Source organism: Ostrinia furnacalis, unplaced genomic scaffold (genome assembly GCF_004193835.3).
Source record: "Ostrinia furnacalis isolate ACB-3 unplaced genomic scaffold, ASM419383v2 OfSCF0076, whole genome shotgun sequence".
Taxonomy (NCBI): domain Eukaryota; kingdom Metazoa; phylum Arthropoda; class Insecta; order Lepidoptera; family Crambidae; genus Ostrinia; species Ostrinia furnacalis.
In genome coordinates this window covers 664,352-691,857 of record NW_021130315.1, presented here as the reverse complement: position 1 = coordinate 691,857, position 27,506 = coordinate 664,352, and the positions used below count along the sequence as shown (strand labels likewise).

Sequence of the window (27,506 nt, the reverse complement as noted above, 5' to 3'; positions counted from 1 at the left end):
TTGGTGCAGGTAACTATTTTCTATCAGCTGTCAAATAATAGTCCGTATTTTAGCTAAGACAACTTTATAACATAAGACGAAATAAATAAATGTGAATAAATGTTATTTGTAAAAATAATTTAAGAATTAATTTAGCACAAAAAAGTTAATTGTCAAAAATGTTACCTGATTCACACCTCTGTATGATTGAATACTCACAAAATATACAATTGATTTATCTTCAAATCGATCGAGCTAGGATTCGGAATCTAAAGAAATTATTGACATTTTTTTCACTTTGACAGTTGACAGATAGAAGGGGGGGCTTGTGTGCCGAATTTCAATGCAAATTATTTATTTTTTGCGCGATTTTTATCGATATTATTTTACGGCGAATAAAATAATATTTGTGTGCAATGTAAAATAGTGTTTATGTTATTTACTTTATGTGTATTGTTGTGGTGCTCATAGCGGCATATAACCCGTTTTCGTCAAGTTGAAATTTTGTTTGTGTACTTTAATTTCGGTGTATTTAACCTTTTAAAATGGTTACTTATTGTAAAAAATCATCTGCGGAATGGTTTATAGATCAGCTTAACGTGAAGAACGCTAAACTTGTGGCGTTTTTTCTTGTGCTAGGGTTTATTGGATACCATGGAATCTTGCATCTCAGATATGGTAAGTTCGAGTTATCCATCAGATTCCTTTACGGTTTCTCAGTAATAATCACTTGTTCTTGAAGCTTAGACTTACTGGTATCCCGCTTTTATTTTTTTTTCACACAGAAAATAACAATTAAAATAATGCAGTGTTTTGTTTTTTATATCAGGTCCAGACTCATGCACATGGCTTCTGTCGTCCGGCCGCTATAAAGGCGACCATGAGTGGCAGCCATATGGGTGCATGCTGCACAGATATTCTAAGACGTAAGTTGGAAAGAAAAAAGTTTTTTTTTATTTAGTCTAAAATCCTTAGACTAAGTTAATACTATGTACAGTTTACAGCACATCACACTATGTCATCTTTGTTGAAAAATAGCATTTATTACAACTATGTAAGGTCCCACAGTGTTACCTTGTCTGTACATGTCTGTACGCTTAACTGATAAGACGACTAATTTATCTATTATCTTTGTTTGCAGAGACGCAAGGAGGTGTCTCAGGTACTTGGCGTTTTGGGGAAAGTACAACAGCTTTGCATTCATCGGTGACGCTAGATTGGAGCAACTGTATGAATACTTTATAGGTGAATAACTGTAAATGATTTTAATTTTAACCAAAATTACTCTACTCTAAACATTGAATTGATACTTTTATGAAAGCTGAAAAATAATTCTGAAAAAATATAAGTGCCCTGGAAAGGGCCTATGTACTGAATAAAATATTTGAATTTGAATAAGTGTTTAGCCAAAACTTACATAATCTTAGAAAAAAAAGGTCTTTAGTAAAAAATATTTTTATTTTCTGTATTTTTTTATTTTATTTTTTAATTTTCTCTGGACATAATTTGTTGCTAATGATCTCTAGTAACTCCTTTTTAGGAATTCAAATTCAAATTCAAATTCAAAATTATTTATTGTGAAACATAGGTGGTTACAGATAAAAATATTACAAATATTAGGAATAGGTCAAGTTTCCCTGTCACCCTGTATAAGAATGTATAAGGTCTTTATCTACCTACCTACCTAAATAATTTATTTCACTTGCATTGTTGTATTGGTTTTAGGTGTACTCAAAACACGACTGGACTTAGACACGTCATATTCGACAGTGGACCACCACATGCCAAATTATACTTATGTAGACCACAAACTGAAGCTATCCGTCACATTTATATGGAGTGACGATGTCTCCAAAACCATGGTAGACCAGTTTAGGAATTGGTAAGTGTAAAGAACAAAAAAGTTGCTAAAGTTGCCTCTGTTATTGGCTAAATAATTATAATAATGTTGAAAAACTGCTGCACACACATGCCTGGTTGCCCTAGTCATTTTATTCTCTGTAATTGACACTAGTTCTACAGTCATCAAATATTTTGTGATACCCAAATTAGTTAGCAAAGTTGACTGCTGAAGGCAAATATTATCATTTAGAATCATGAAGCACCACTAGTTTGGAGCTAGGTAATTTTTTTTATGAACATTTATTTACATTGTTGTAATATTTTATCTTCCAGGCAGCTCTCAGACAAACCCCCTTCAGTAATTGTAGCCGGCACCGGACTCCAGCCACTCAAGAACCGAAACACGACCGACCTAGTCCTCGAAGAGTACAAAAGGAACCTTACGCACTTGGTGCAAGCCATAGATTCGCTTGTCGCGCGCAAGACCCAAGTGCTATGGAAGCTGATGGAAGGGGTTGACACTGGGAAACTGAAGAATGATAATAAGAGGATCAATAATAATGATATTGATTCGTACAATAGAGCAGCTGTTGAGGTGAGAATTTACATACATAACTGCTAATTAAGGACTATACAGGGTGTTAGGTAAATGGGTATATGAGCCGACACTAGCCCATGTTAACATGGGCATATAAATGGTATGGTGAAGTCAGAAATTTGATATCATCATTTAATTTTTTTTAATTTTAATACAAAATAAATTTTATAAAATCCGATTTGTATGAAAAATAAAATAATTAAAATGAAGATATACATTTTCTGACTTCACCATACCATTTATATGACCATGTTAACATGGGCTATTGTCGGCTCATATGTACCCATTTACCTAACACCCTGTATAACCTTATGGAAATTATTTTGGAAAAGAATAGGAAGAAAAGTAATTAATTTAGTCAAGGAATAGGGTTAGTGAGGGCTATAGAGTAAGGTCACTGTCATTTGCTAGTTGCGAGGACAGTGGCGCTCACCAGGATGGGGCCACTGTAGAGTCATGTCAATCGCTAGTGGCGCCAACTGTTAAGTATAAAAACGATAACCCTCATTGACAAGGTTTAAGAGATTTATACTAGCAAGCACCACAGGGAAGCATGAAGAGCAAGATTACCGTCATTGTCACAAGTAAAGACAATTCAAAAACAAGTAGGGTGATCGCTATAGTAATTAGCCAGTACATAGTTATTGACCAACTTGCCTAAAATAAAAAGAAACAAGCCTAATGGAAGTTATTAAGAGAGGAAAAGAGACAAATATTTTTCTGAGCAATACACAGTCCAATGTAGTAAATATTTTTGTCTCTTACTTATTATCAATCCAATATACCAATAGCTATGTATTGGCTTATTCTGATTCCACATTCCAAGGTTTAATTTGTTGGAATTATGGGCGGAAATACAAAGTTCGAGAGTGATTTTAATAGATAGTTTTATTTCAATTTAGACACACAGAAAAGTACAGAGCGAGAGACAAAAGACAAAAGTTGACAGTTTGGTTCTTTTTTTTAAACCAAAGACCTTTATGACGTTGTTTACAAAGCAGGTTCCAATATAATTGTGTGTCATCCCCCTATCGAATTCAATTTTATTTATCTTTTATGAACCAGCATAATAATATAAACTATGACATCCTTTCAGATCCTAACCCACAGTTCAGCGAAGATATGGAGTTCTACTCGCCTGGTAGCAAGCGGCGCAGCCTCCGACGACGGAGCATCGCTCAGCAACACAGCCTTACGGCACTCCGCGCAACTGTTGCTCAATATGTTCTGCAACGATCATATGAATTTTAATGATGGATCGTGTTGTGCGTCACCAGAACCTCATACACCGTTGCAACTGCTGACGATAGCATTGTTTGCGCTCTGGTGAGTGGAAAAGCGATCTTACGTAGTTGTGTTAGAGTTTACTTTAGGTTGCTGAAAACGCACGCGTCGTTACAGCAGCTTACTATAGCACTCTTCGCGCTCTGGTGAGCGGAGAAGCGACCTTATGTAGTTGTGTTAGAGTATACTTTAGATTACTATTTGTGGCATTCCATACCATATGAATTTCAATGATGGGTCGTGTTGCACGTCACCAGACAGAACCGCACACGCCGTTGCAACTGCTGACGATAGCACTGTTTGCGCTTTGGTGAGTGGAAAAGAGACTTTATTTAGTGGTTTTAAGGTTTAATTTAGGTTGACGCACGCGCCTCTACAGTGCTGGCTAAAGGACTTCAGGCTATGGTCAGTGGAGAAGCAACCTTACGTAGCCGTGTTAGAGTTTACTTTAGGTTGCTGAAGACGCTCGCGTCATTACAGCAGCTTACTATAGCACTCTTCGCGCTCTGGTGAGCGGAGAAGCGACCTTATGTAGTTGTATTAGAGTATACTTTAGGTTACTGTTTGTGGCACTCCGCGCAACTGTTACTCAAGCTCAATATGTTTTGCAACGATCATATGAACTTTAACGATGGATCGTGTTGCGCGTCACCAGAACCTCATACACCGTTGCAATTGCTGACGATAGCACTGTTTGCGCTTTGGTGAGTGGAAAAGAGACTTTATTTAGTGGGTTTTAAGGTTTAATATTGGTTGCCGAAGACGCACGCGCCTCTACAGTGCTTACAAAAGGATTTCACGCTATGGTCGGGGGAGAAGCTACCTTACGTAGCCTTGTTAGAGTTTATTTTGGGTTGCTGAAGACGCACGCGCTATTACAGCAGCTTACTATAACACTTCGCGCTCTGGTGAGCGGAAAAGCGACCTTATGTAGTGTTGTTAGAGTATACTTTAGATTACTGTTTGTGGCACTCCGCGCAACTGTTGCTCAACATGTTCTGCAACGATCATATGAACTTTAACGATGGATCGTGTTGCGCGTCACCAGAACCGCATACACCGTTGCAATTGCTGACGATAGCACTGTTTGCGCTCTGGTGAGTGGAAAAGAGACTTTGTTTAGTGGTTTTAGAGTAGGCGCACACCGTTGATTTTTCGTCGGCCGATAGTTTAGTCGGCCAGTTGATCAGTATGGGCATGTATGGGAGTGCGCACACTACGCCGATTCGATTTGGCCGATTCTTCATACAATTTAAAATCGGGCACAACTATTGGCCAACTAAAAATCAACGGTGTGCGCCTACTCTCAGGGTTTAATTTAGGTTGCCGAAGACGCACGCGCCTCTACAGTGCTTACAAAAGGATTTCACGCTATGGTCAGTAGAGAAGCGACCTTACTTAGCCGTGTTAGAGTATACTTTAGGTTACTGTTTGGGACATTCCGTTACAGCAGCTTACTATAGCACTTCGCGCTCAGGTGAGCGGAGAAGCGACCTTATGTAGTTGTGTTAGAGTATACTTTAGTTTGCTGTTTGGGGCATTCCGCGCAACTGTTGCTCAATATGTTCTGCAACGATCATATGAACTTTAATGACGGGTCGTGTTGCGCGTCACCAGAACCGCATACACCGTTGCAACTGCTGACGATAGCACTGTTTGCGCTCTGGTGAGTGGAAAAGCAACCGTATGTAGCGTAGATAGTACTCATTTTAGGTTGCCGAAGTTTGCCATGTCACTATATCTGTTTACTACCCCTTTCTGTGGTCTGGTGAGTCAAAACACGACTTTAAGCACTCGTTTTAAGCTGCATCAATCTGTGATAGACAAGCAAGATGTGGCATCTGTGCTAGGACTCGCCCGGAACCAAAAACCTTACTGTATCTGGGGGCACGGCAGTGCCCCCACCAAGTCGAGCAAAAAAGCGGCACGGCCGTACCATCCTTTTCTCGAAGCAATTCAGGCCATTTTCGACCGCCTGTAACTTCGTTGTGGATAAAACTAGAAGGCTGAATTTTCATTAGCTATGCAGGCATTGTAAAGACACGGTATATTTCAAATTTCATTCAATTTGAACCAGTAGTTTAAGAATTATAACGGGTCAAAGTTTCTTAATTTTGTCACTCACTGACTGACTGACTGATTGACTCACCGATCATCAAAATTCTAAGGCACTTCTAGCAGACCTAGAAGCTTCAAATTTGGAATATAAGTAGTGTTTGGTGTATGAATCAAGGAAAAACTAAAATATTTGGGGGCACGGTAGTGCAACCGCCAAGTCGAGCAAAATTTTTCAATTTCGGTCCAGTTTTATAAGTATTTAACTACTTACTTAAATAACTTTGTAATACCATATAAATATAAAGGCGCACGGTAGTGTCCCCGCCAAGTCGGGTAAAATTTTTCAATTTTGGTCCAGTTTTCTAGATACATAACTGCTGTCTACAAAATACAAAAAGAAATGAGATCCCATCAAAAACAATACTTGTCAAAAAAACCAAGTCTCGCAACTCAGTTGTTCTACGGTAAAAAGTTGTGAGATTCATGTAATACCTACCAAGTCCAGGCCAGGAAATCGTTAACGTTTTACATAAATTATTGACTTGGCCATCGCACTAAATAATTTAATTTACACGTGTTTTCATGCGATGGCCAAGTCAATATATTTATGTAAAACGTTAAAGATTTCCTGGCCTGGACTTGGTAGGTATTACATGAATCTCACAACTTTTTACCGTAGAACAACTGAGTTGCGAGACTTGGTTTTTTTGACAAGTATTGTTTTTGATGGGATATTCTTTTTACCTTATCTTATACCATTCCAAATAAGCTGTTACTGCTCCCAGAGCCTACCCAACTATATTTCTAAATGAAACTATTTTAACGCAATCACACCACGGTACCTCTTCATTCTTCTTCTAGGCACCAGCTTTGTAATACTCTCTCTAATTGTTGTAGCGCAGTCGTGTCCATCGCAAGAAAGGTGTGGCGTTGGACCCAAAGTCTACCTCAACGGCTCGGCGGCTACACACTAGTGACGTCACCTCCACCTGCAGCGTCATCACCTATAGCCGCGTTGGCCAAACTGGGAATGATTATGGCGTACTTCTACTTATGTGATAGAACAAATTTCTTCATGAAAGAGAATAAATATTACTCTGAGTGGAGTTTCTGGCTGCCTGTAGGGTATGTGTTCGCATTGGGCCTGTTTTTTACGGACGACTCGAGGTCTAGCAAGTGAGTTTTTTTTAAATATTTTTTTGTTTTGTTTTAGCGAAGGTCTTGGCATGAAATCAGCCAGTGCTTTTCTTTTTTTTAAATGTCTGAAATTATCTAAAAAAAGATATCATGTACTTGTGACGTCACTTGATACATTAGAACAACCCGCAGCGTCCCATGTTAGCGTGGGCGCGTGTTTTGTGACGTCACACTCGCTAGCTTCCATGCGAAGTTTAAACGCTGGTATCTTTTCGATTTACAACCAGCTTGCAATACACATTTTTACCTACGCTTTCTGTGGATGTCGTTGAAGGCCTACACTTACCAGACAGTTGGGGACCCTAATATGTCTGTCCAATTTCAATAGGGAGTGTGAGCCACATTAATTTAGCCCTCCTGTGCTCCTGCAGTAGAGACCTGATGATGATGAAGCTTTACCGCTTTTGTTGTGTGAATATAATATGAAGAGCTCCTGCATAATGATAATCTTGATGAATGTTTTAGAGTCCTCCACCGCGAGCAAACAGACGAATGGAAGGGCTGGATGCAGCTGGTGATCCTGGTGTACCAGGTCACTGGTGCCAGCAAGGNGACTTATAGTCTCTCGAGGAAGCCAGTTATCGAAACGTTTACACTACCATATACCGCATCTATACGCTACGGCAGGTTATACAGAAAACCGAAGAGTCTAACTTGCCTATATGCTTGGCGTTCTTAGACTATGAGAAGGTCTTTGAGCCTGGCTGAACACGAGGGCGATTCCTCTACGATTCCTCTGCAGCGAGCTGTGAGGCAGGGAGATGTAATATTATGTCGAATTCAACTCAGCTGGGCAGCATTCGTGAAACTACATAACATCTTTTCGACCAAAACACTTCAGTGCCTAAAGACGAAAGTCTACAATCAGTGTGTGTTACCAGTAGTGATGACACACGGTTCGGAAATGTGGCCTCTTACTATAAGGCCTTATAATAAGCTCAAAGTTGCACACCATGGACACCATGGTATGGAGAGTGCTATGCTCGGTGTTTCTTTTCGAGATCGAACCAGAAATGAGGAGATTCGTAAACGAACTAAAGTTGCCTGACATATAGCGATCGGATTACCAAGCTAAAGTGGCAATGGGCAGGGCACATAGTACGTAGAACAGACGGCCGATGGGGCAAGGTTCTAAAGTGGAGGCCACATACGTATACGTGTTTGTCGGGAAGCGCTTTCTTTTTTTAACCAACTCCGGAACTAGAACCGGAATTCCGGAGTTGAGTGCCCAATATCGGAAATCAGTTCCGGAGTTGAAAACTATCCGATATTGCAAGCCCTAATAAAGAGCTAGATTAATAAGTTCGTTCGTTTCAGCCGAAAGACGTCCACTGCTGGACAAAGGCCTCCCCCAAGGATTTCCACAAAGACCGGTAATGCGCCGCTCGCACCCAGGCACCTCCCGCGACCTTCACCATATCGTCGGTCCATCTAGTGGGAGGCCTGCCCACGCCACGTCTTCCGGCTCGTGGTCGCCACTCAAGAACTTTCCTGCCCCAGCGGCCATCAGCTCTACGAGCTATGTGCCCCGCCCACTGCCACTTGATTTTAGTTCTGCGGGCTATGTCAGTCACTCTGGTTCTCCTTCATTTCTGATTCGATCACGCAGGGAAATCGCATCGCACACTCCATCGCCCTTTGACCTTGAGCTTCCAGCTCGCCTTTTTGTACGGAACATTCTTATGTGTGTGCAATAAAGTCTTTAAATAAATAACAATATCAACTATGACATCCTTCCAGATCCTAACCCACAGTTCAGCCAAGATATGGAGTTCTACCCGCCTAGTAGCAAGCGGCGCGGCGTCCGACGACGGAGCATCGCTCAGCAACACAGCCTTACGGCACTCCGCGCAACTGTTGCTCAACATGTTCTGCAACGATCATATGAATTTTAACGATGGATCGTGTTGCGCGTCACCAGAACCGCACACACCGTTGCAACTNCAGTGCTTACAAAAGGATTTCACGCTCTGGTGAGTGGAAAAGCGATCTTACGTGTTGTGTTATAGTTTACTTTAGGTTGCTGGAGGTGCACGCGTCATTACAGTAGCTCTTGTAGCATTCTTCGCGCTCTGGTGAGCGGAGAAGCGACCTTATGTAGTTGTATTAGAGTATACTTTAGATTACTATTTGTGGCATTCCATACCATATGATTTTCAATGATGGGTCGTGTTGCGCGTCACAAGAACCGCACACGCCGTTGCAATTGCTGACGATAGCACTGTTTGCGCTCTGGTGAGTGGAAAAGAGACTTTTGCCCGTTTTCACCATCAATCCCTAATTTTTAAGTGACCCCTATGTAAACAAAATTCCTGTTATTTGTTTTAAAATTGTTACCATAGGGGTCACTTAAAAATTAGGGATTGATGGTGAAAACAGGCATTTATCTAGTGGTTTTAGGGCTTAATTTAGGTTGCCGAAGACGCACGCGCCTTTACAGTGCTTACAAAAGGATTTCACGCTATGGTCAGTAGAGAAGCGACCTTACGTAGCCGTGTTAGAGTATACTTTAGGTTACTGTTTGGGACATTCCGTTACTGCAGCTTACTATAGCACTTCGCGCTCTGGTGAGTGGAAAAGCGATTTTATGTAGTTGTGTTAGATTATACTCTAGGTTTGGGGCATTCCGCGCAACTGTTGCTCAATATGTTCTGCAACGATCATATGAACTTTAATGACGGGTCGTGTTGCGGGTCGCCAGAACCTCATACGCCGTTGCAATTGCTGACGATAGCACTGTTCGCGCTTTGGTGAGTGGAAAATAGACTTTTATAGTGGTTTTAGGGTTTAATTTAGGTTGCTGAAGACGCACGCGCCATTACAGCAGCTTACTATAACACTTCGCGCTCTGGTGAGCGGAGAAGCGACCTTATGTAGTTGTGTTAGAGTATACTTTAGATTACTATTTGTGGCATTCCATACCATATGAATTTCAATGATGGATCGTGTTGTGCGTCACCAGAACCGCACACGCCGTTGCAACTGCTGACGATAGCACTGTTTGCGCTCTGGTGAGTGGAAAAGACTTTATTTAGTGGTTTTAGAGTAGGCGCACACCGTTGATTTTTCGTCGGCCGATAGCTTAGTCGGGCAGTTGATCAGTATGGGCATGTATGGGAGTGCGCACACTACGCCGATTCGATTTGGCCGATTCTTCATACAATTGAAAATCGGGCACAACTATCGGCCAACTAAAAATCAACGGTGTGCGCCTACTCTTAGGGTTTAAATTAGGTTGCCGAAGACGCACGCGCCTCTACAGTGCTGGCTAAAGGACTTCAGGCTATGGTCAGTGGAGAAGCGACCTTACGTAGCCGTGTTAGAGTTTACTTTAGGTTGTTGAAGACATATGCGCCATTACAGCAGCTTACTATAGCACTTCGCGCTCTGGTGAGCGGAGAAGCGACCTTATGTAGTTGTGTTAGAGTATACTTTAGGTTACTGTTTGTGGCATTCCGCGCAACTGTTGCTCAATATGTTCTGCAACGATCATATGAACTTTAATGACGGGTCGTGTTGCGCGTCACCAGAACCGCATACACCGTTGCAACTGCTGACGATAGCACTGTTTGCGCTCTGGTGAGTGGAAAAGAGACTTTATTTAGTGGTTTTAGGGCTTAATTTAGGTTGCCGAAGACGCACGGGCCTCTACAGTGCTTGCTAAAGGACTTCACCCTATGGTCAGTGGAGAAGCGACCTTACGTAGCCGTGTTAGAGTTTATTTTAGGTTGCTGAAAACGCACGCGCCATTACAGCAGCTTACTATTTATTTATTTATTTATTTTATTAAGGTACAGCAACAGATTGCAAATCATATATATCTATATATATCTATAGCACTCTTCGCGCTCTGGTGAGAGGAGAAGCGACCTTATGTAGTTGTGTTAGAGTATACTTTAGGTTACTGTTTGTGGCACTCCGCGCAACTGTTGCTCAATATGTTCTGCAACGATCATATGAATTTCAACGATGGGTCGTGTTGCGCGTCACCAGAACCTCATACACCGTTGCAACTGCTGACGATAGCACTGTTTGCGCTTTGGTGAGTGGAAAAGCGATCTTACGTAGTTGTGTTAGAGTTTACTTTAGCTTGCTGGAGGTACACGCGTCATTACAGTAGCTCTTGTAGCACTCTTCGCGCTCTGGTGAGCGGAGAAGCGACTTTATGTAGTTGTGTTAGAGTATACTTTAGATTAGTATTTGTGGCATTCCATACCATATGAATTTCAATGATGGGTCGTGTTGCGCGTCACCAGAACCTCATACACCGTTGCAACTGCTGACGATAGCACTGTTCGCGCTTTGGTGAGTGGAAAAGAGACTTTGTTTAGTGGTTTGAAGGTTTAATTTAGGTTGCCGATGACGCACGCGCCTCTACAGTGCTTGCTAAAGGACTTCACCCTATGGTCAGTGAAGAAGCGACCTTACGTAGCCGTGTTAGAGTTTATTTTAGGNGCTACTGTTGCAAACTGTAGCGGTCAAACCTTATGTAGTCGTAAGTACCTATGGTGCCGAATATTACTACATAAATACTTTTTGCGGGCACGCGCGGCCAAGCGAGTAATGGACATGCAAAATTTTGAATATTTTTATTTATGGATTATTGATTTTAGTGCACTTAAAGTAATTATTAATAGAAAAATATACTTAGTCTAACTTACTACAGCCCCCTATTACCTCATTTCACGCCAAAACCTTTCAAACTAGAACCTACGTTTGTAGGTACTAGGTAGCCTAAGTCGATTATTGACATTATAATATTCACTACTGGTCTACTGGTTATGGTGTAAGGTAGATTAGGTAGATATCTACCCTTTACCTAGCTATGTACCTACTTCTTGGCACTTATAATACCGACAGACATGATTAAAAAAAGTCTTCAAGCAAGAACCTTGACTTCAATGGTTATGAAAGATTGTTTTACTTTCTAGAGTAGTCCTGAATAGATCCTTAAATCATTTTGACTATCATAATCGATTACAGTAGGTAGCGGGATTCAATTTTCAATTTTGATAGATCTGTAATAATTTCCAGTTCTTCTGTTTAATAGTCTTATACTTTCGCAAAAAATATTCTTTTTTTTGGCTTCTTTAAAGAGGTGTGAGTCCCTTTTCCTTTATCTTTTTAAAAAGATAACGTACATAACACCTTCATCAAGTAGGTCACCTTCTTTTCAAACATAAGGTTTGAAATATAACACCTTTATACAATCATCAAACTGAGAAAAATCTGATATCCGACATTAATTACCTTCTTCCATTCATGTCTTCAATTATTATCTTCGTTCGAAAAACCATCAAAAAAGATATTTTAGCCTAATTTACTTATCTTGAACAGAGTGTTCAAAATAATCAAAGTCACTCACATACTTACTTTTTCCGAAAGAATCCAATAGGCAGTTAGGCAGTACACCAAAATGTTATCACATTATCTGCACCATGTATCAGCAGTTTTTGTGTACGTTAGTTGGCATATAAAAGTATAGGTAGATGTGAACATAATGGATCTGCAATACGGCTCGGAAACGTGACCTCTCAATATAGGCCTTATAAATAAGCTCAAAATTGCACAACGTGCTATGGAGAGGTTGTTCGATGTTTATTTACGAGATCGAATCAGAAATGAGGAGGAGATCCATAAACGAACTAAAGTCGCTGACATAGCCCAACGGATTAGCAAGCTAAAGTGGCATAATACGCAGAAGTAATAGCCGATGGGGTAGCAAGGTTCTGGAGGCCACGTACCGGAAAGCGCAGCGTAGGACGTCCACCCACAAGGTGGACCGACGACCTCATAAAGGTAGCAGGAAGGCCCTGNTGTGCGGCGTAGTGCCGATCATTGACGTTTGTCAACAAAATGGTGCTTGACTCTTGAGACAGGCTAAATTACACCATATTGTTAATGACATTGAGCATACATTTTTTTAAATACCTTCGCGAAGTAAAATTTCTGTACGTAGTACTTATTATTATTCTGTGGTAGGGCCAACTTCGAGAAAGAGGTCAATCGTCGAATCCAACTCGGCTGGGCAGCATTCGGGAAGCTACGCAATATACTCACGTCCGAAATACCGCAGTGTCTTAAGACAAAAGTCTTCGAGCAGTGTGTGTTGCCAGTGTTGATATATGGATCTGAAACGTGGTCGCTTACTATGGGCCTCATAAGAAGGCTCAAGGTCTGATGGAGATGGCCATGCTTGGAGTTTCCCTGCGTGATCGAATCAGAAATGAGGAGATCCGCAGGAGAACCAAAGTGACCGACATAGCTCGCAGAATTGCTAAAATCAAGTGGCAGTGGGCGGGACACATAGCTCGTAGAGACGATGGCCGTTGGGGTAGAAAANAGTGCGCACACTACGCCGATTCGATTTGGCCGATTCTTCATACAATTTAAAATCGGGCACAACTATCGGCCAACTAAAAATCAACGGTGTGCGCCTACTCTTACGCGCCTCTACAGTGCTTACAAAAGGATTTCACGCTTTGGTCAGTGGAGTAGAGACTTTACGTAGCCGTGTTAGAGTTTATTTTAGATTGCTGAAGACGCTCGCGTCATTACAGCAGTTTACTATAGCACTTCGCGCTCTGGTGAGTGGAAAAGCGACTTTATGTAGTTGTGTTAGAGTATACTTTAGGTTACTGTTTGTGGCATTCCGCGCAACTGTTGCTTAATATGTTCTGCAACGATCATATGAACTTTAACGATGGCTCGTGTTGTGCGTCACCAGAACCTCACACGCCGTTGCAACTGCTTACGATAGCACTGTTTGCGCTTTGGTGAGTGGAGAAGCAACCTTAGGTAGTGTAGATAGAATTTATTTTAGGTTGCCGAAGTTTGACATGCCACTATATTTGTTTACTACCCCTTTTCGTGGTCTAGTAAGTCAAAACACGACTTTAAGCACTCGTTTTAAGCTGCATCAATCTGTGATAGACAAGTGAGATATGGCATCTGTGCTAGGACTCGCGCGGAACAAAAAACCTTATCGTAGCCATTCCAAACAAGCTGTGACTGCTCCCAGAGTCTGCCCTACGATCTAAATGAAACTGTTTTAACGCACTCACACCACGGTACCTTTTCATTCTTCTTCTAGGCACCAGCTTTGTAATACTCTCTCTAATTGTTGTAGCGCAGTCGTGTCCATCGCAAGAAAGGTGTGGCGCTGGACCCAAAGTCTGCCTCAACGGCTCGGCGGCTACACGCTAGTGACGTCACCTCCACCTGCAGCGTCATCACCTATAGCCGCGTTAGCCAAACTGGGAATGATCATGGCGTACTTCTACTTATGTGACCGAACAAATTTCTTCATGAAGGAGAACAAATATTATTCCGAGTGGAGTTTCTGGCTGCCTGTAGGGTATGTGTTCGCGTTGGGCCTGTTTTTTACGGACGACTCGAGGTCTAGCAAGTGAGTTGTTTTTTTTATATTTTTTTGTTTTGTTTTAGCGAATGTTTTGGCATGGAATCGGCCAGTACTTTTCTTTTTTTATGAGTGAACATATTTTTTATTAGTTACTTGAAATGTTTTGACGTCATTTGACTCGTTAGAACAACACGCATCGCATCGTGAATTTCTTGCGGATTACCATACCGACGTGGCCGCCGAGCGTGTTTTGTTTTCGATGCCTATTTGGGGAGATAAACAAGCCTGATGATAAAGTCAAAGTTAAAATGCCTTTCTTTGCGTGGACTATTAAAAATAATGAACAGTTCTTCTCTAAGGCCGAGGCCGCACTCATCGCGATGACCCGAAGATTCGTGCTATCGCGATGTGTGTAGCCGAGTATTCGCGTATACTTCGGTCCTATTTTGCATAGTCGCAAGAACTTCGCTCGGTTGTCGCCCGAATGTTATCGCGATGAGTGCGTCCTGGGCCTAAGTGAGCTGCCACACTGGGATATTGCAAGCGTTTTCAACGGCTACGCGACGACGGCAACGGCTCCAGGGACGCCGCGGATGCGCAACGTTTCCGCTTAGAGTTTTCGCCTCGTGTTCGCCGCGTCACCGCTTTGAAACCGCTAGTAATCCGCCAGTGTGGCAAGGCCCTAACTCCTGCATAATGATAATCATAATTTATTTATTTATTTATTTGAACACCAACAAGGTTACATTAAGGCTTCACAAAAGTAACTATAAAAAATGACACTTGTTAAATGCAAACGTAATTATATAATGAATGTTTTAGAGTCCTCCACCGCGAGCAAACAGACGAATGGAAGGGCTGGATGCAGCTGGTGATCCTGGTGTACCAGGTCACAGGTGCCAGCAAGGTGCTGCCCATCTACATGCTGGTGCGAGCGCTGGTCTCCGCCTACCTGTTCCTCACGGGTGAGTGCTGGTGGAGCCAGTTAGGTCGGGCCAACTTCAAGAAAGAGGTCAATCGTCGAATCCAACTCGGCTGGGCAGCGTTCGGGAAGCTACGCAATATACTCACGTCCGAAATACCGCAGTGTCTCAAGACAAAAGTCTTCGCCAGTGTTGATCTATGGATCTGAAACGTGGTCGCTTACTATGGGCCTCATAAGAAAGCTCAAGGTCACCCAAAGGGCGATGGAGTGGGCCATGTTTGGAGTTTCCCTGCGTGATCGAATCAATGAGGAGATCCGCAGGAGAACCAAAGTGACCGACATAGCTCGCAGAATTGCTAAAATCAAGTGGCAGTGGGCGGGGCACATAGCTCGTAGAGACGATGGCCGTTGGGGCCGAAAAGTTCTTGAGTGGCGACCACGGGCTGGAAGACGTAGCGTGGGCAGGCCTCCTACTAGGTGGACCGACGATCTGGTAAAGGTCGCGGAAAGAGCCTGGATGCGGGCAGCGCAGGACCGTTCATTGTGGAAAACCTTGGGGGAGGCCTTTGTCCAGCAGTGGACGTCATTTGGCTGAAACGAACGAGTGCTGGTGGAGGCTGCGGCTGGTGCTCCTGGAGACCAGGTCCCGGGCCCAGCAAGCTGCTGCCATCTACATGCTGGTGCGAGCGCTGGTCGCCGCCTACCTGTTCCTCACGGGTGAGTGCTGGTGGAGGCTGCGGCTGGTGCTCCTGGAGACCAGGTCCCGGGACCAGCAAGCTGCTCCCATCTACATGCTGGTGCGAGCGCTAGTCTCCGCCTACCTGTTCCTCACGGGTGAGTGCTGGTGGAGCCAGTTNCGCTGGTCTCCGCCTACCTGTTCCTCACGGGTGAGAACTGAACTAAACAGAAGATTACAGAAGGATACAGAAGAGAAGACACACGGTGCCAATCAAACATTTTGCCGCATCACCAAAGTGTGGTAGTGTGTCTCAATCGAAACGCCGGAACGCACCGTCTGGCATCTTCCTTACAGTTGCAATAAGAACTATTTTGTATCAAAAATGTTGCCTATACTAATGCACCCGTTAGACATCTGGTCAAAATGTTAATGGAAAGAGAGATCGCAGCGCCATCTGCCGGATCTAATGTAATTTAATCAATTTTTTATCGGTACTGGTTATGGATACCACAAAGTAAGCTAATTCTCAGGCTACCGTCATTTTTAATACATTTTAGGACCAGAGTAATAATTTATTATGATAGTTATGAAGGTATTGGTACCAGTTAGTTATCAGCAGCACAAAGTGAATTAAACCCTATTCCCTCAGCCTACGGTCACTTCTACTACACGTGGAAGACGGGCGACACGAGCCCGGTGCGCTAGGTGTTAGCACAGAGTAAACTAAGCCCTATTTCTTTAGGCTACGATCACTTCTACTGCACGTTTTTAGTTCAACAATAACTGTGTGTTGTTAGAGAATTTTCCTCCTTATTGGCTATCGATGAGACAAGCTAAAATGAGCCCTATTCCTTCAGGCTACGGCCACTTCTACTACACGTGGAAGACGGGTGACACGAGCGCGGTGCGCTACTTCCGCGTGATCTTCCGCCTGAACTTCCTGACGGTGGTGCTGTGTCTGACCATGAACCGGCCCTACCAGTTCTACAGCTTCATACCGCTGGTCTCCTTCTGGTATACGCTGGTGAGTTGCTAAATTAATTATTCTGTAAATGTCATCATTATCACCATTTCAGCCACAGGACGTCCACTGCTGAACGTGGCCTACGTTCCCCCATTGATTTCCATGTTGACCAATTAGTAGCGGCCTGCATCCAGCGCCTTCCTGCTACGCCTACTACGCTTTATGAAAATGTTGGTCTACCTTGTGGGGCAGTCTTGTTACTCGTAATGTCAGTTTGAATTATTTTTCTTTTTATGGCTACAGTCGAGTTACACTAATATAGCAAATGTAGTGTCACTTCTCTGCGCCACTGCACTGGATACTAAGGTCCTGCCCGCCTATTTAAGAATGTGGTACCGTTGTCCAGTATTCATTGTACAAGCTTTACTTTAGAACTAGATGGCGAAAAAAAAATTTCTTTTAATTTTTTTAGTCCCGTAATTTCTTATATTTTTTTTTAGTCCCGGTAACCCTCAATATTTTTTTAGACCTGGTAAGCTAATTAAGCTTGAATTACGAATGGGCTCACCACGATAGTCGAGCGGCGGGTATCAAATCCGCGTTCCTCGGATCACGAGTCAGCAAGTCCGACCCCTTCACCGTTCAGCTATCGTGGCTTCTTTTTATTTATACTGTGTTTAGCTAGTCTGATACTACAAGGCTGTTTGTATTCCAGATGTTCTGTATGTTCGCTCTCCCGCCGCACTTGACAGCCGCCGCTGCCCACACAACAGAGTCCAAGCCTTATCAGTACTTGTACAGCGCGCTGAAGACAGTGGGCCTGTTCAGCATCGTCACCGTGCTGTACATGAGCGAGGTGTTCTTCCAGAAGGTCTTCGTCACCAGGCCGTGGAAGGCGCTGTTTGTGAACTCCGACGACGACATACACCAGTGGTGGCTGAGATGGAAGCAGGATCGGTGAGTTGTTCGGTCTTTATAAAGGTTCATTATGATCAAGTCATTTAGTTTCCACGTGAACTCCGACGATGATTTGCTCCAGTGGTAGCTAAGATGGAAACAGTATCGGTGAGTCTTTTATTTAATAGTAGCCCACACAGCCGAGTCTAAGCCTTACGAAAGATACGCGGTACCAGTGCGTTGCGTCGTCGCAGCGCAACGATTTCGACTTGAGTGCCTGACTAGCGATGCAATGTTGCAACGCATCACTTGACTTCAACGTCCCAGCGTTAGTGAATGGTATGTCAGTCTTAGAACTGCGCTGCGTTGTCGCTACGTCATCGTACCGCATCACCCTCCTCGCCTCGTGTCTTTGTATCTTTCTACTTTGCGCGCACGTCGTTTTAACGCACCGTGTGGCATATCTTAGCGTTCCGTAGAAGCATTTCAACGCACCGTATAGTATGTCGTTCAGTACATGTAGAAATTACGGAACAAAACCTCAGACGTCGCAGTATCACCTTATCAGTACTTGTACAGAGCTCTGAAGACAGTGGGCCTGTTCAGCATCGTGACCGTGCTGTACATGAGCGAGGTGTTCTTCCAGAAGGTCTTCGTCACCAGGCCGTGGAAGGCGCTGTTTGTGAACTCCGATGACGACATACACCAGTGGTGGCTGAGATGGAAGCAGGATCGGTGAGTCTCATTCTTATTATCAGCAGGTCATTTAGTTTCCACGTGAACTCCTGAAGAAGATATGCTCAAGGTGTGGTTAAGATGGAGGCAGCATTCGTGAGTCTTGTTGATAAAGAATAATAATCATCAGCCCATTTAGATTCTACGTAAACTCCTGACGATAATATGCTCCAGTGGTGGCTGAGATGGAAGCAGGATCGGTGAGTCTTCTTAAAGGTTCATTATCATCAAGTCTTTTAGTTTCCACGTGAACTCCTGGCGATGATATGCTCCAGGCGTGGTTAAGATGGAGGCAGCATTAGTAAGTTTTGTTGATAAAAAATAATAATCATCAGCTCATTTAGATTCTACGTAAACTCCTGACGATAATATGCTCCAGTGGTAGCTAAGATGGAGGCAGGATCGGTGGGTCTTCTTAAAGGTTCATTATCATCAGGTCATTTAGTTTCCACGTGAACTCCTGAAGAAGATATGCTCAAGGTGTGGTTAAGATGGAGGCAGCATTCGTGAGTCTTGTTGATAAAGAATAATAATCACCAGCTCATTTAGATTCTACGTAAACTCCTCACGATAATATGCTCCAGTGGTGGCTGCGATGTAAGCAGGACCGGTGAGTCTTCTTAAAGTTCATTATCATCAGGTCTTTTAGTTTCCACGTGAACTCCTGGCGATGATATGCTCCAGGTGTGGTTAAGATGGAGGCAGGATCGGTGAATCTTTTAATAATAGCCCACACAGCTGAGTTCAAGCCTAGGAGAGATGCCGCAAGCCCTATGAGATTCACCGGTGCACTACGACGTTGCGTCGTAACGATTTCGACGCATTTAAGACACACGAGCATTTTGACGTCGCAGCGTAACGCAACTCTAACGGAAGCAGGACCGGTGAGTTTGTTCATGGAAAATATCAGTAGGTTATTTAGTTTCCACGTGAACTCCTGACGAAGATATGCTCCAGGTGTGGTTAAGATGGAGGCAGGATTGGTGAGTCTTTAATAGTAGCCCACACAGCCGAGTCTAAGCCTTACGAAAGATAAGAAGTCGTCGTAGCGCAACGATTTTGACGCATTGAGTGCCAAACTAGCGATGCAATGTCGCAACGAATCACTGTCTTCAACGTCCCAGCGTTAGTGAATGGTATGTCAGTCTTAGAACTGCGCTGCGTAGTCACTACGTCAGCACCTTGCCTCATCTCCTTGGCTCTTTGCCCGTTGTGCGTGCGTTCCATTGACGCATTTCGACGCACCGTATAGTATGTCGTTCAGTACATGTCTTCGTCACCAGGCCGTGGAAGGCGCTGTTTGTGAACTCCGACGATGACATACACCAGTGGTGGCTGAGATGTAAGCAGGACCCGTGAGTCTTGTTCATAGAGGATCATGGGTGTTATCGTGAAGTCATTTAGATTCTACGTGAACTCCTGACGAAGATATGCTCCAGGTGTGGTTAAGATGGGGGCAGGATCGTGAGTCTTCTTAAAGGTTCATTATCATCATGATATGGTGGCTGAGGTGGAAGTAAGATCGACAAGCGAGTCAGAAAAAACCCTTTTTTCGATGACAGCAACCCCCCACTCTTTCTGTGGATGTCGTAAGCGTAATATGCGAACATCAGGCTTCCACAACCCATCTGGTCAGCATGGGCAGTGTAGAACAAATCCTCCATTTGCTTCTGGCATGTCTCTGGCTTCCCGCTCCCCCAGTGAAGAATAAATGATGATGATAAAATACACAAAATTTAATTTTATCGCTAAATTATCCCAACAAAACGACAATTTCACATGGGCACTGTAGTTCAACAAACTATCACTGGGCATCGCTAATTCTTATTTTTATCTCAATTCCAGGTACTCAATGATCTTCGGCATAATATTCGCGATGGCGTACCTTCTGGCGCAGCGCTACAATCTTTTAGACGATAACAACCACAGCAACCTGTTCACCCCAGGTTAGTAGCATGCTAAATGCTATTGCTATTATGCTAATATGAAAAATGTTAAAAGAAATTAATATATAGGTAATACTGTTTCGTACGTTGCCCGTGCTAACCAAGAGTTTGAGCATTCATGAAAATTCGCAACTTCAATTAATTTAAAAAGCAAGAGTTTAAATTAGTCCATCGGTTAACTTATCAGAAAATACTCAACACATATTTTTCACTCTTTCTTAATGAAAATTGAAAGAGATAAAGCGTGCCAAAATTCAAAAGAAGAGGCCCATGACGTCAAGGCGTGCTTAAAAGTGTAGCACTTTGTGACGTCACGCGGAACTTCATAACTTCGTAATTACTTGTTTGATTGACAAATAAAAATATACGTGTACAATATTTTTTGATGAATGTATTTGACAGACTACAATTGTTTTTTTAGGAAACTAACCTATTTTTGGTAACTATGATGTCGCATGATAAATATTAGTTCTAATGCTAATTAATCCATTACTACCCCAGGGATCTCCCTCAGCGCCACGCTACTTGCCTTCATCGGGCTAGGCAGCTACGTCACATTCACTTTCTTCTGCACAAACACCTTCGACTGCAACGAGATCCACAGCTACGTGGCTTTCTTACCCATCGTCAGCTATATCATCCTCAGAAACGTGTCTGGAGCGCTGAGGATGAGGCATTCCAGTATGTTCGCGTGGTTTGGCACGATTACATTGGAGTTATTCGCGAGCCAAAGCCATATTTGGCTGGCGGCTGATACGCATGGGGNGATTACTGTAGAACGATAATACAAAGAAATTTACAATAATTTAGTTACGTATCGCATTTTATGAAACAAAAATACATGAAAAAGCTAGGGTGGCAAACAGGTTTTTGTATGAAAGGTAAAAAAGGACTATTTTTAAAATATCTAAATATTTGGTAATAAGTAGGATTATAGCTACAATTCTTCGTTATCTTAAAGATTAATATTTATCCTTCAAAATTGTGTGTGTGTTTTTTTTGTGTGATGATTTATAAACATAAAACTTTTGAACTGTTTCAAAGCACACTTTTTTTTTTCAAAATGTATATTTTTTTTGAGAAATACTCCTATTTTGATTTTTTGTCATGTTTTATGTAAGTAAATAAAGGCTTTAGGAGTTTCGGCTGAGGGAGGACCGCTGAAAATCAATGTCGAGTAACGCCTTTTTGCCTCGGACCGTTTCATTTATATCTTTGTTTTTTTATGGTTTTGTGATTTTTGTAGTAAATATTTTTTTTATCCTACTTCTTTTCTTCCATAATGGTAGATATGCATATTTAATCTGTCATATTAGCGCTTACGTTAGCACCATTTGCAACTATTCTCTTGAGGTGGTAGTGCTGTGCTCTTGAGTAGCCAATTGCTACTTGGGGTAGTCTAAAATTTTATGACATACGAGTGCTATAGTCTGGTCGCCGAGCACGTACAATTTTGCCCAATGACCCTTGCGACTATACGACGGGCGCCCGCAGTGAGTGTGCTAGCGCGACAGCAATATAATAACCCGCGAGCGATAAGGATAGGTAGCCTGGGGTCATTGGACAAAATTCTACGTGCTCGGCGACCAGACTTTAGTACTAGTAATTTAGAAAGTTACAAGAAACATCACGTCGTGGTTAACAGCCGACTTCTGTATTCCAGATGTTCTGTATGTTCGCTCTCCCGCCGCACTTGACAGCCGCCGCTGCCCACACCACAGAGTCCAAGCCTTATCAGTACTTGTACAGCGCGCTGAAGACAGTGGGCCTGTTCAGCATCGTCACCGTGCTGTACATGAGCGAGGTGTTCTTCCAGAAGGTCTTCGTCACTAGGCCGTGGAAGGCGCTGTTTGTGAACTCCGACGACGACATACACCAGTGGTGGCTGAGATGGAAGCAGGATCGGTGAGTCTCATTGTTATTATCAGCAGGTTATTTAGTTTCCACGTGAACTCCTGGCGAAGATATGCTCCAGGTGTGGTTAAGATGGAGGCAGCATTCGTGAGTCTTGTTGATAAAGAATAATAATCATCAGCTCATTTAGATTCTACGTAAACTCCTGACGATAATATGCTCCAGTGGTGGCTGGAATGGAAGCAGGATCGGTGAGTCTTCTTAAAGGTTCATTATCATCAAGTCTTTTAGTTTCCACGTGAACTCCTGACGATGATATGCTCCTGGTGTGGTTAAGATGGAGGTAGGATTGGTGAGTTTTGTTCATAGAGGATCATAGGTGTTATCGTCAAGTCATTTAGATTCTACTCTACGTAAAGTCCTGACGAAGATATGCTCCAGGCGTGGTTAAGATGGAGGCAGGATCGTGAGTCTTCTTAAAGGTTCATTATCATCATGATAGGCTGAGGTGGAAGTAAGATCGACAAGTGAGTCAGAAAAATCCCTTTTTTCGATGACAGCAACCCCCCACTCTTTCTATGGGTGTCGTAAGCGTAAATATGCGAACACCAGGCTTCCACAACCCGTCAGGTCAGCATGGCCAGTGTAGAACAAATCCTCTATCTGCTTCTGGCCTGTCTCTGGCTTCCTGCTCCCTCCCCCAGTGAAGAATAAATGATGATGATAAAATACAAAATTTAGTTTTATCGCTAAATTATCCCAACAAAACGACAATTTGATATGTACCGACACTGTAGTTCAACAAACTATCACTGGGCTTCGCTAATTCTTATTCTTGTCTCAATTCCAGGTACTCAATGATCTTCGGCATAATATTCGCGATGGCGTACCTTTTGGCTCAACGCTACAATCTTCTCGACGATAACAACCACAGCAACCTGTTCACACCAGGTTAGCATTTCTTTTCTAATTATTGTTATTATTGGGACCACCTCTCTAATTATTGTTATGCTGCAACTTTACTATCACCCGTATTCACAAACAATGCTTGCCTAAGTGAAGCAGCAAATCGAACGCACAACGTTGAATAGAGCTCTGTGATTGGTTCTTATGTCACCCTGTGCGTTCACGCGCACTGTGAGACCTCATATTAATGTTTGTGAATATGGGCCTGTATCATGTGTGTTAAGTGTATGTGTTACCGGCAATTTGTATAATTTAGGAATTCTATACAATCCCTAGTCAATGTGTAGAATGCCTGGGGCGCGTAGGTAATGTATGAAAAGTTATAAATATTGTTCAATAAATACTTTACTACCCCAGGGATCTCCCTCAGCGCCACTCTTCTGGCCTTCATCGGGCTGGGCAGCTACGTCACATTCACTTTCTTCTGCACAAACACCTTCGACTGCAACGAGATCCACAGCTACGTGGCTTTCTTACCCATCGTCAGCTATATCATCCTCAGAAACGTATCTGGAGCGCTGAGGATGAGGCATTCCAGTATGTTCGCGTGGTTTGGCACGATTACATTGGAGTTATTCGCGAGCCAAAGCCATATTTGGCTGGCGGCTGATACGCATGGAGTCTTGGTTTTGGTGCCAGGTGCGCCAGTTTTGAATTTGATCATAACTTCGTATATATTTGTGTGCGCAGCGCACGAAACTAGGGCCTTGACTATCGCAGTGTTGCCACACGCGGTGCCGGATGACTGGAAGCTTTTGTTAAGGAATTTGGCGATATTTCTGGCGATTTTAGTCCCTATCGGCATTCATGATGGCATGTTTTAGTTTGAGGAACGTTGAGTATTTTTTTTTTGATGATACGCATTCAATATAATGAATGTCATTTTTGTAGTAAGTTATAAAACATCAAAAGTTACTAAATACCGTAATAATATGACGATCCATAACGTGACTATCTTGTTTAGAGATTTGTATTTAATTTTGTACATTTTGATATCGAAAAAATCGGACAAATATCGAAGATATTTCAAAGTCGTTTTGTAAATTTTATTACGCATTCGTCAAAATCACTGCTTCAGCATTAATATTAAGACACAATCGTGCAATCACTTTAAATTTCACACTTGATAAACTGCAATATCCTACGAGATATAACTTTATTTTCTTTTTATTCCGGCCTGCATAATTTTTCTGAGACTGAATGGCAATACTTAGTAAATCCACCGTCAATTCGGTCGTAGTATCTTGCTTAATAGATAGGTATTGTAAATAAGTATTTCTTATATTGTTTTGGAAAGAGCCCTGCGATTCCCGCTAGTCATTAGTTAGGGTATGATCACAAAAATCATACAATTAGAATAGTATTTTGTAAGCAATTAAGTACCTAAAATGTCTAGGTTAGTAGCTGAGCGATGTGACTTGCATTAAAAATGTATTGTGCTTAATTTCCATTAGCCATAGCATCACAAGTTTATGATTTACAAAAAGGATTACTAGAGCAAAGTTTTAGTACGCAGTTTACGAATAAAGTGAGAATTTTGTAATACAGAACAAAAAGTTGGAGAAATGTTTTTTAATGCAAAAGTAAAAATTCCGTTTAAATACATAAACGTAACTTTTTCAGAAACAAATAGCGTATCGTTAGCTTTAGGCATTTGTACCCATTGTCAATGATTAGGCTGTGTATAGTATTTACGTATATTTAATTATATTACTTAATTAAGAATGACCCATTTGGTCAATATTATAATGTGACAGGACAGTCATGTCGCAGTAAAACATCAGAATATACTTTTTCAATGAATGACTTACGGGGCGTACACGGGGCGTTCGATATAAACGTGAAAAAGAAACGGTGCGTGTTTGAGTCTGTCATAAAAATATCGCACGTCACATAAAAGTGATTATTTAAGAAAATACTTGCAAGTAAAGAAAAAGACGTGTGTTATTGAATAAATTATGCTGTGTGGGTATTTAATTTTTGATGAATATTTTTGATTTTTAATAATTAATGATACTGCGGACGTAAAGTACAAGTAAATAATAAATGTGTACGTATTTTTACTATGTTGGTACTTATCGCTACGTATTGCATAATATTTAAAAGGCTTTGATTTTTATATTTCTAAGGTTATTATTGAAACACATTTAAAGAGATACCATAAGTAATAAACGGTTTAAATGATAATAATGTGTCACTGAAAATTACTTATTATTTTATTAATTTTAGGCGTTATTTACGTACATATACATTTATTCAGCTGTTTATTTATAATAATAAATATTTTTGCATTTATTGCTTGTCCATTAAGTGATATTCTGTCGGACCATAAATATTTTTGAGACTGTTTAGAGAAATTGATAAAAACGTGTTATGTGATTGCGTTGGAAATCTGAAATTAATACATTTGTTTTCGGACTTCAATATTTTTGCTAATTTCTACATTTTATCTTTGTATGCGGTGTTGTGAAGATCCGATATTTCAACCATTTTTCGACATTTTATTAAAAAGTTAAAAATAACTCAACTTATTTATATTTAAATAGCCTATTACCATCGTTTATTTTTTTACTTGTGTAAATACAATTTGTATATTCTGTAAAAAATAAAGCAAGGTGAAAATATACAAGCATTTTGTTTTAAATATCCTGCAAGTCAAAGTAATTTTAAAATGAAATGAAAATCTATGTTAACAAGCAAAATTTTATTTATTTTATCTTTACATTGTTTGTGAATAAGATGCTTAGTATAATAATGAATATACATCTTAATAATATGCCAACCTTAAACGTGTTAACATATTTACACGAATCACTTAGAGCTATATACCACGTAAAACAGAGTTGCAACTTTTGTACAGAAAATGTTTAATATAAAAATGGGGTTTGCCAGCAAATATCAACTTTATTATTTTACTTTAATTATTTATTAACCATGAGATGAAATACCAGAATCATTAATTTAATGCAATAAATAGTGTGCTGGAAATAAATATTTGTATTACTAAGATTTGAAAGAGTTTAAATGTAAGATTTAGTTTTGGCAAACCCATAATTTTAAGAAAATCACGCATTCTCATATTCAGCGTTCAACATTTGAAATCCGCCATGTGATTTCTGTCCGTATAGTGTTCCAAAGATACACATAAACATTATCGTTTTTGATTTTCGACGACAGATTCAGTGAAAACGAAAAGTAAGAATTGTAACTCGGTTAAGAACAATATTTGCTCTCGTAACTCACTCACGTCATACAAAGTATACAAACAATAACCACATCACACGAGAAACAGTCGCAGAAACATGAACACCATAAAAGTTCATCATAAGACGATGTGTGGAACCACACTTACAGTAAAGGTGCACTTAGTGTATGTGAGTCGCTAGTCACTACGGATGGTCCTACGAGAAAAAATATTTTTGGTTAAAAACCTGAATTGAAAAACAAATTCTCCAACAAAATTTAAAACCACACGAAGCCAAACATACCGTAACTGACCAGTTTTTAATCACAAAATACAATCACAATATTTTTCATATCCTAAATATTGCTTTTTATGCGTGCTTTCTACTTTTGTTAGTAAGAATTTCTTTTAGAACTGTGTAGGTAATGTTACTGATAATTGTACAGATAAGTCACAATTCAAAATGGCCAATGTTATTATTAGAGATGAAACGGATAGTTGTTTGGCCGGATACCGGATACCGGATATCCGGCCAGCTGCTAGGCCGGATAGCCGGATATCCGGCGGCCGGATAGTTGGCCCATTGTCGTGACGAGTATAGCACCTATAGACTAGACTAGTCACACTTTTCGAAAATCGAATCCGTCCGAATAGAATGTCAGATTTTGTCACTTGTCTAGAGGGCAGATCAATTCGGGCGATTTCGGTTGCTATCGTGTGTGTGATTGAATAGCGAAAATTAAATTAGTTTACTTGCTGCGTAATCTGACTGAACTGCATGCATAATGTCATCAGACCCTCAGTGAAATAAAGATCACCTTTTTTCTTTGGCAATATTTCGATATTAACAGATATTTACTATTTATGTATTCGTCATTAGAGTGAATAGGCCAGAAAAAGAAATTAGTTTTTTGAAAGGCCTTAATCAATCAAAAATCAAAATCAAAAATATTTATTCAGTTTAGACCACAAGTGGCACTTTTATGAACGTCAATAGAAAATAATAAAAAAAGAAAAGGTAGCCCTTATGGGGCA

At 41.4% G+C, this 27,506-nt stretch overlaps 1 protein-coding gene across 5 annotated transcripts; it reads left to right on the top strand.

Annotated features, from left to right (window-relative positions):
* The first annotated feature begins 187 nt into the window (after positions 1–187).
* On the top strand, positions 188–25,791 carry LOC114350861 (N-acetylneuraminate 9-O-acetyltransferase). Of its 5 annotated transcripts, none has more exons than XM_028301827.1 (15): positions 188–657; positions 809–905; positions 1,121–1,224; positions 1,705–1,861; positions 2,155–2,416; positions 3,516–3,641; positions 4,697–4,800; positions 14,088–14,366; positions 15,144–15,296; positions 15,857–15,963; positions 16,783–16,949; positions 17,605–17,846; positions 20,367–20,467; positions 20,969–21,231; positions 23,908–25,791. In XM_028301827.1, the coding sequence occupies exons 1-15, from the start codon at positions 525–527 to the stop codon at positions 24,109–24,111; spliced, it is 2,499 nt and encodes an 832-aa protein (XP_028157628.1). In that variant the 5' UTR covers positions 188–524; the 3' UTR covers positions 24,112–25,791. The 5 variants fall into 5 exon arrangements, with proteins under 5 accessions (XP_028157628.1, XP_028157620.1, XP_028157611.1 ...); XM_028301819.1 differs by lacking the exons at positions 14,088–14,366; positions 20,969–21,231 and adding exons at positions 6,659–6,937; positions 7,424–7,490 and having other exon boundaries at positions 190–657; positions 15,211–15,296; positions 23,645–25,791; XM_028301810.1 differs by lacking the exons at positions 4,697–4,800; positions 14,088–14,366; positions 20,969–21,231 and adding exons at positions 6,659–6,937; positions 7,424–7,490 and having other exon boundaries at positions 190–657; positions 3,516–3,745; positions 15,211–15,296; positions 23,645–25,791.
* Positions 25,792–27,506: the final 1,715 nt, after the last annotated feature.

What these genes read in the sequence shown, in the direction of transcription:
- LOC114350861 (XM_028301827.1), top strand. Translation starts at nt 525, where the DNA reads ATGGTTACTTATTGTAAAAAATCATCTGCGGAATGGTTTATAGATCAG. An exon ending in AATCTTGCATCTCAGATATG is followed by an intron (nt 658 to 808) that starts GTAAGTTCGAGT and finishes TTTTTATATCAG; the next exon opens with GTCCAGACTCATGCACATGG. An exon ending in GTAGACCAGTTTAGGAATTG is followed by an intron (nt 1,862 to 2,154) that starts GTAAGTGTAAAG and finishes TTTATCTTCCAG; the next exon opens with GCAGCTCTCAGACAAACCCC.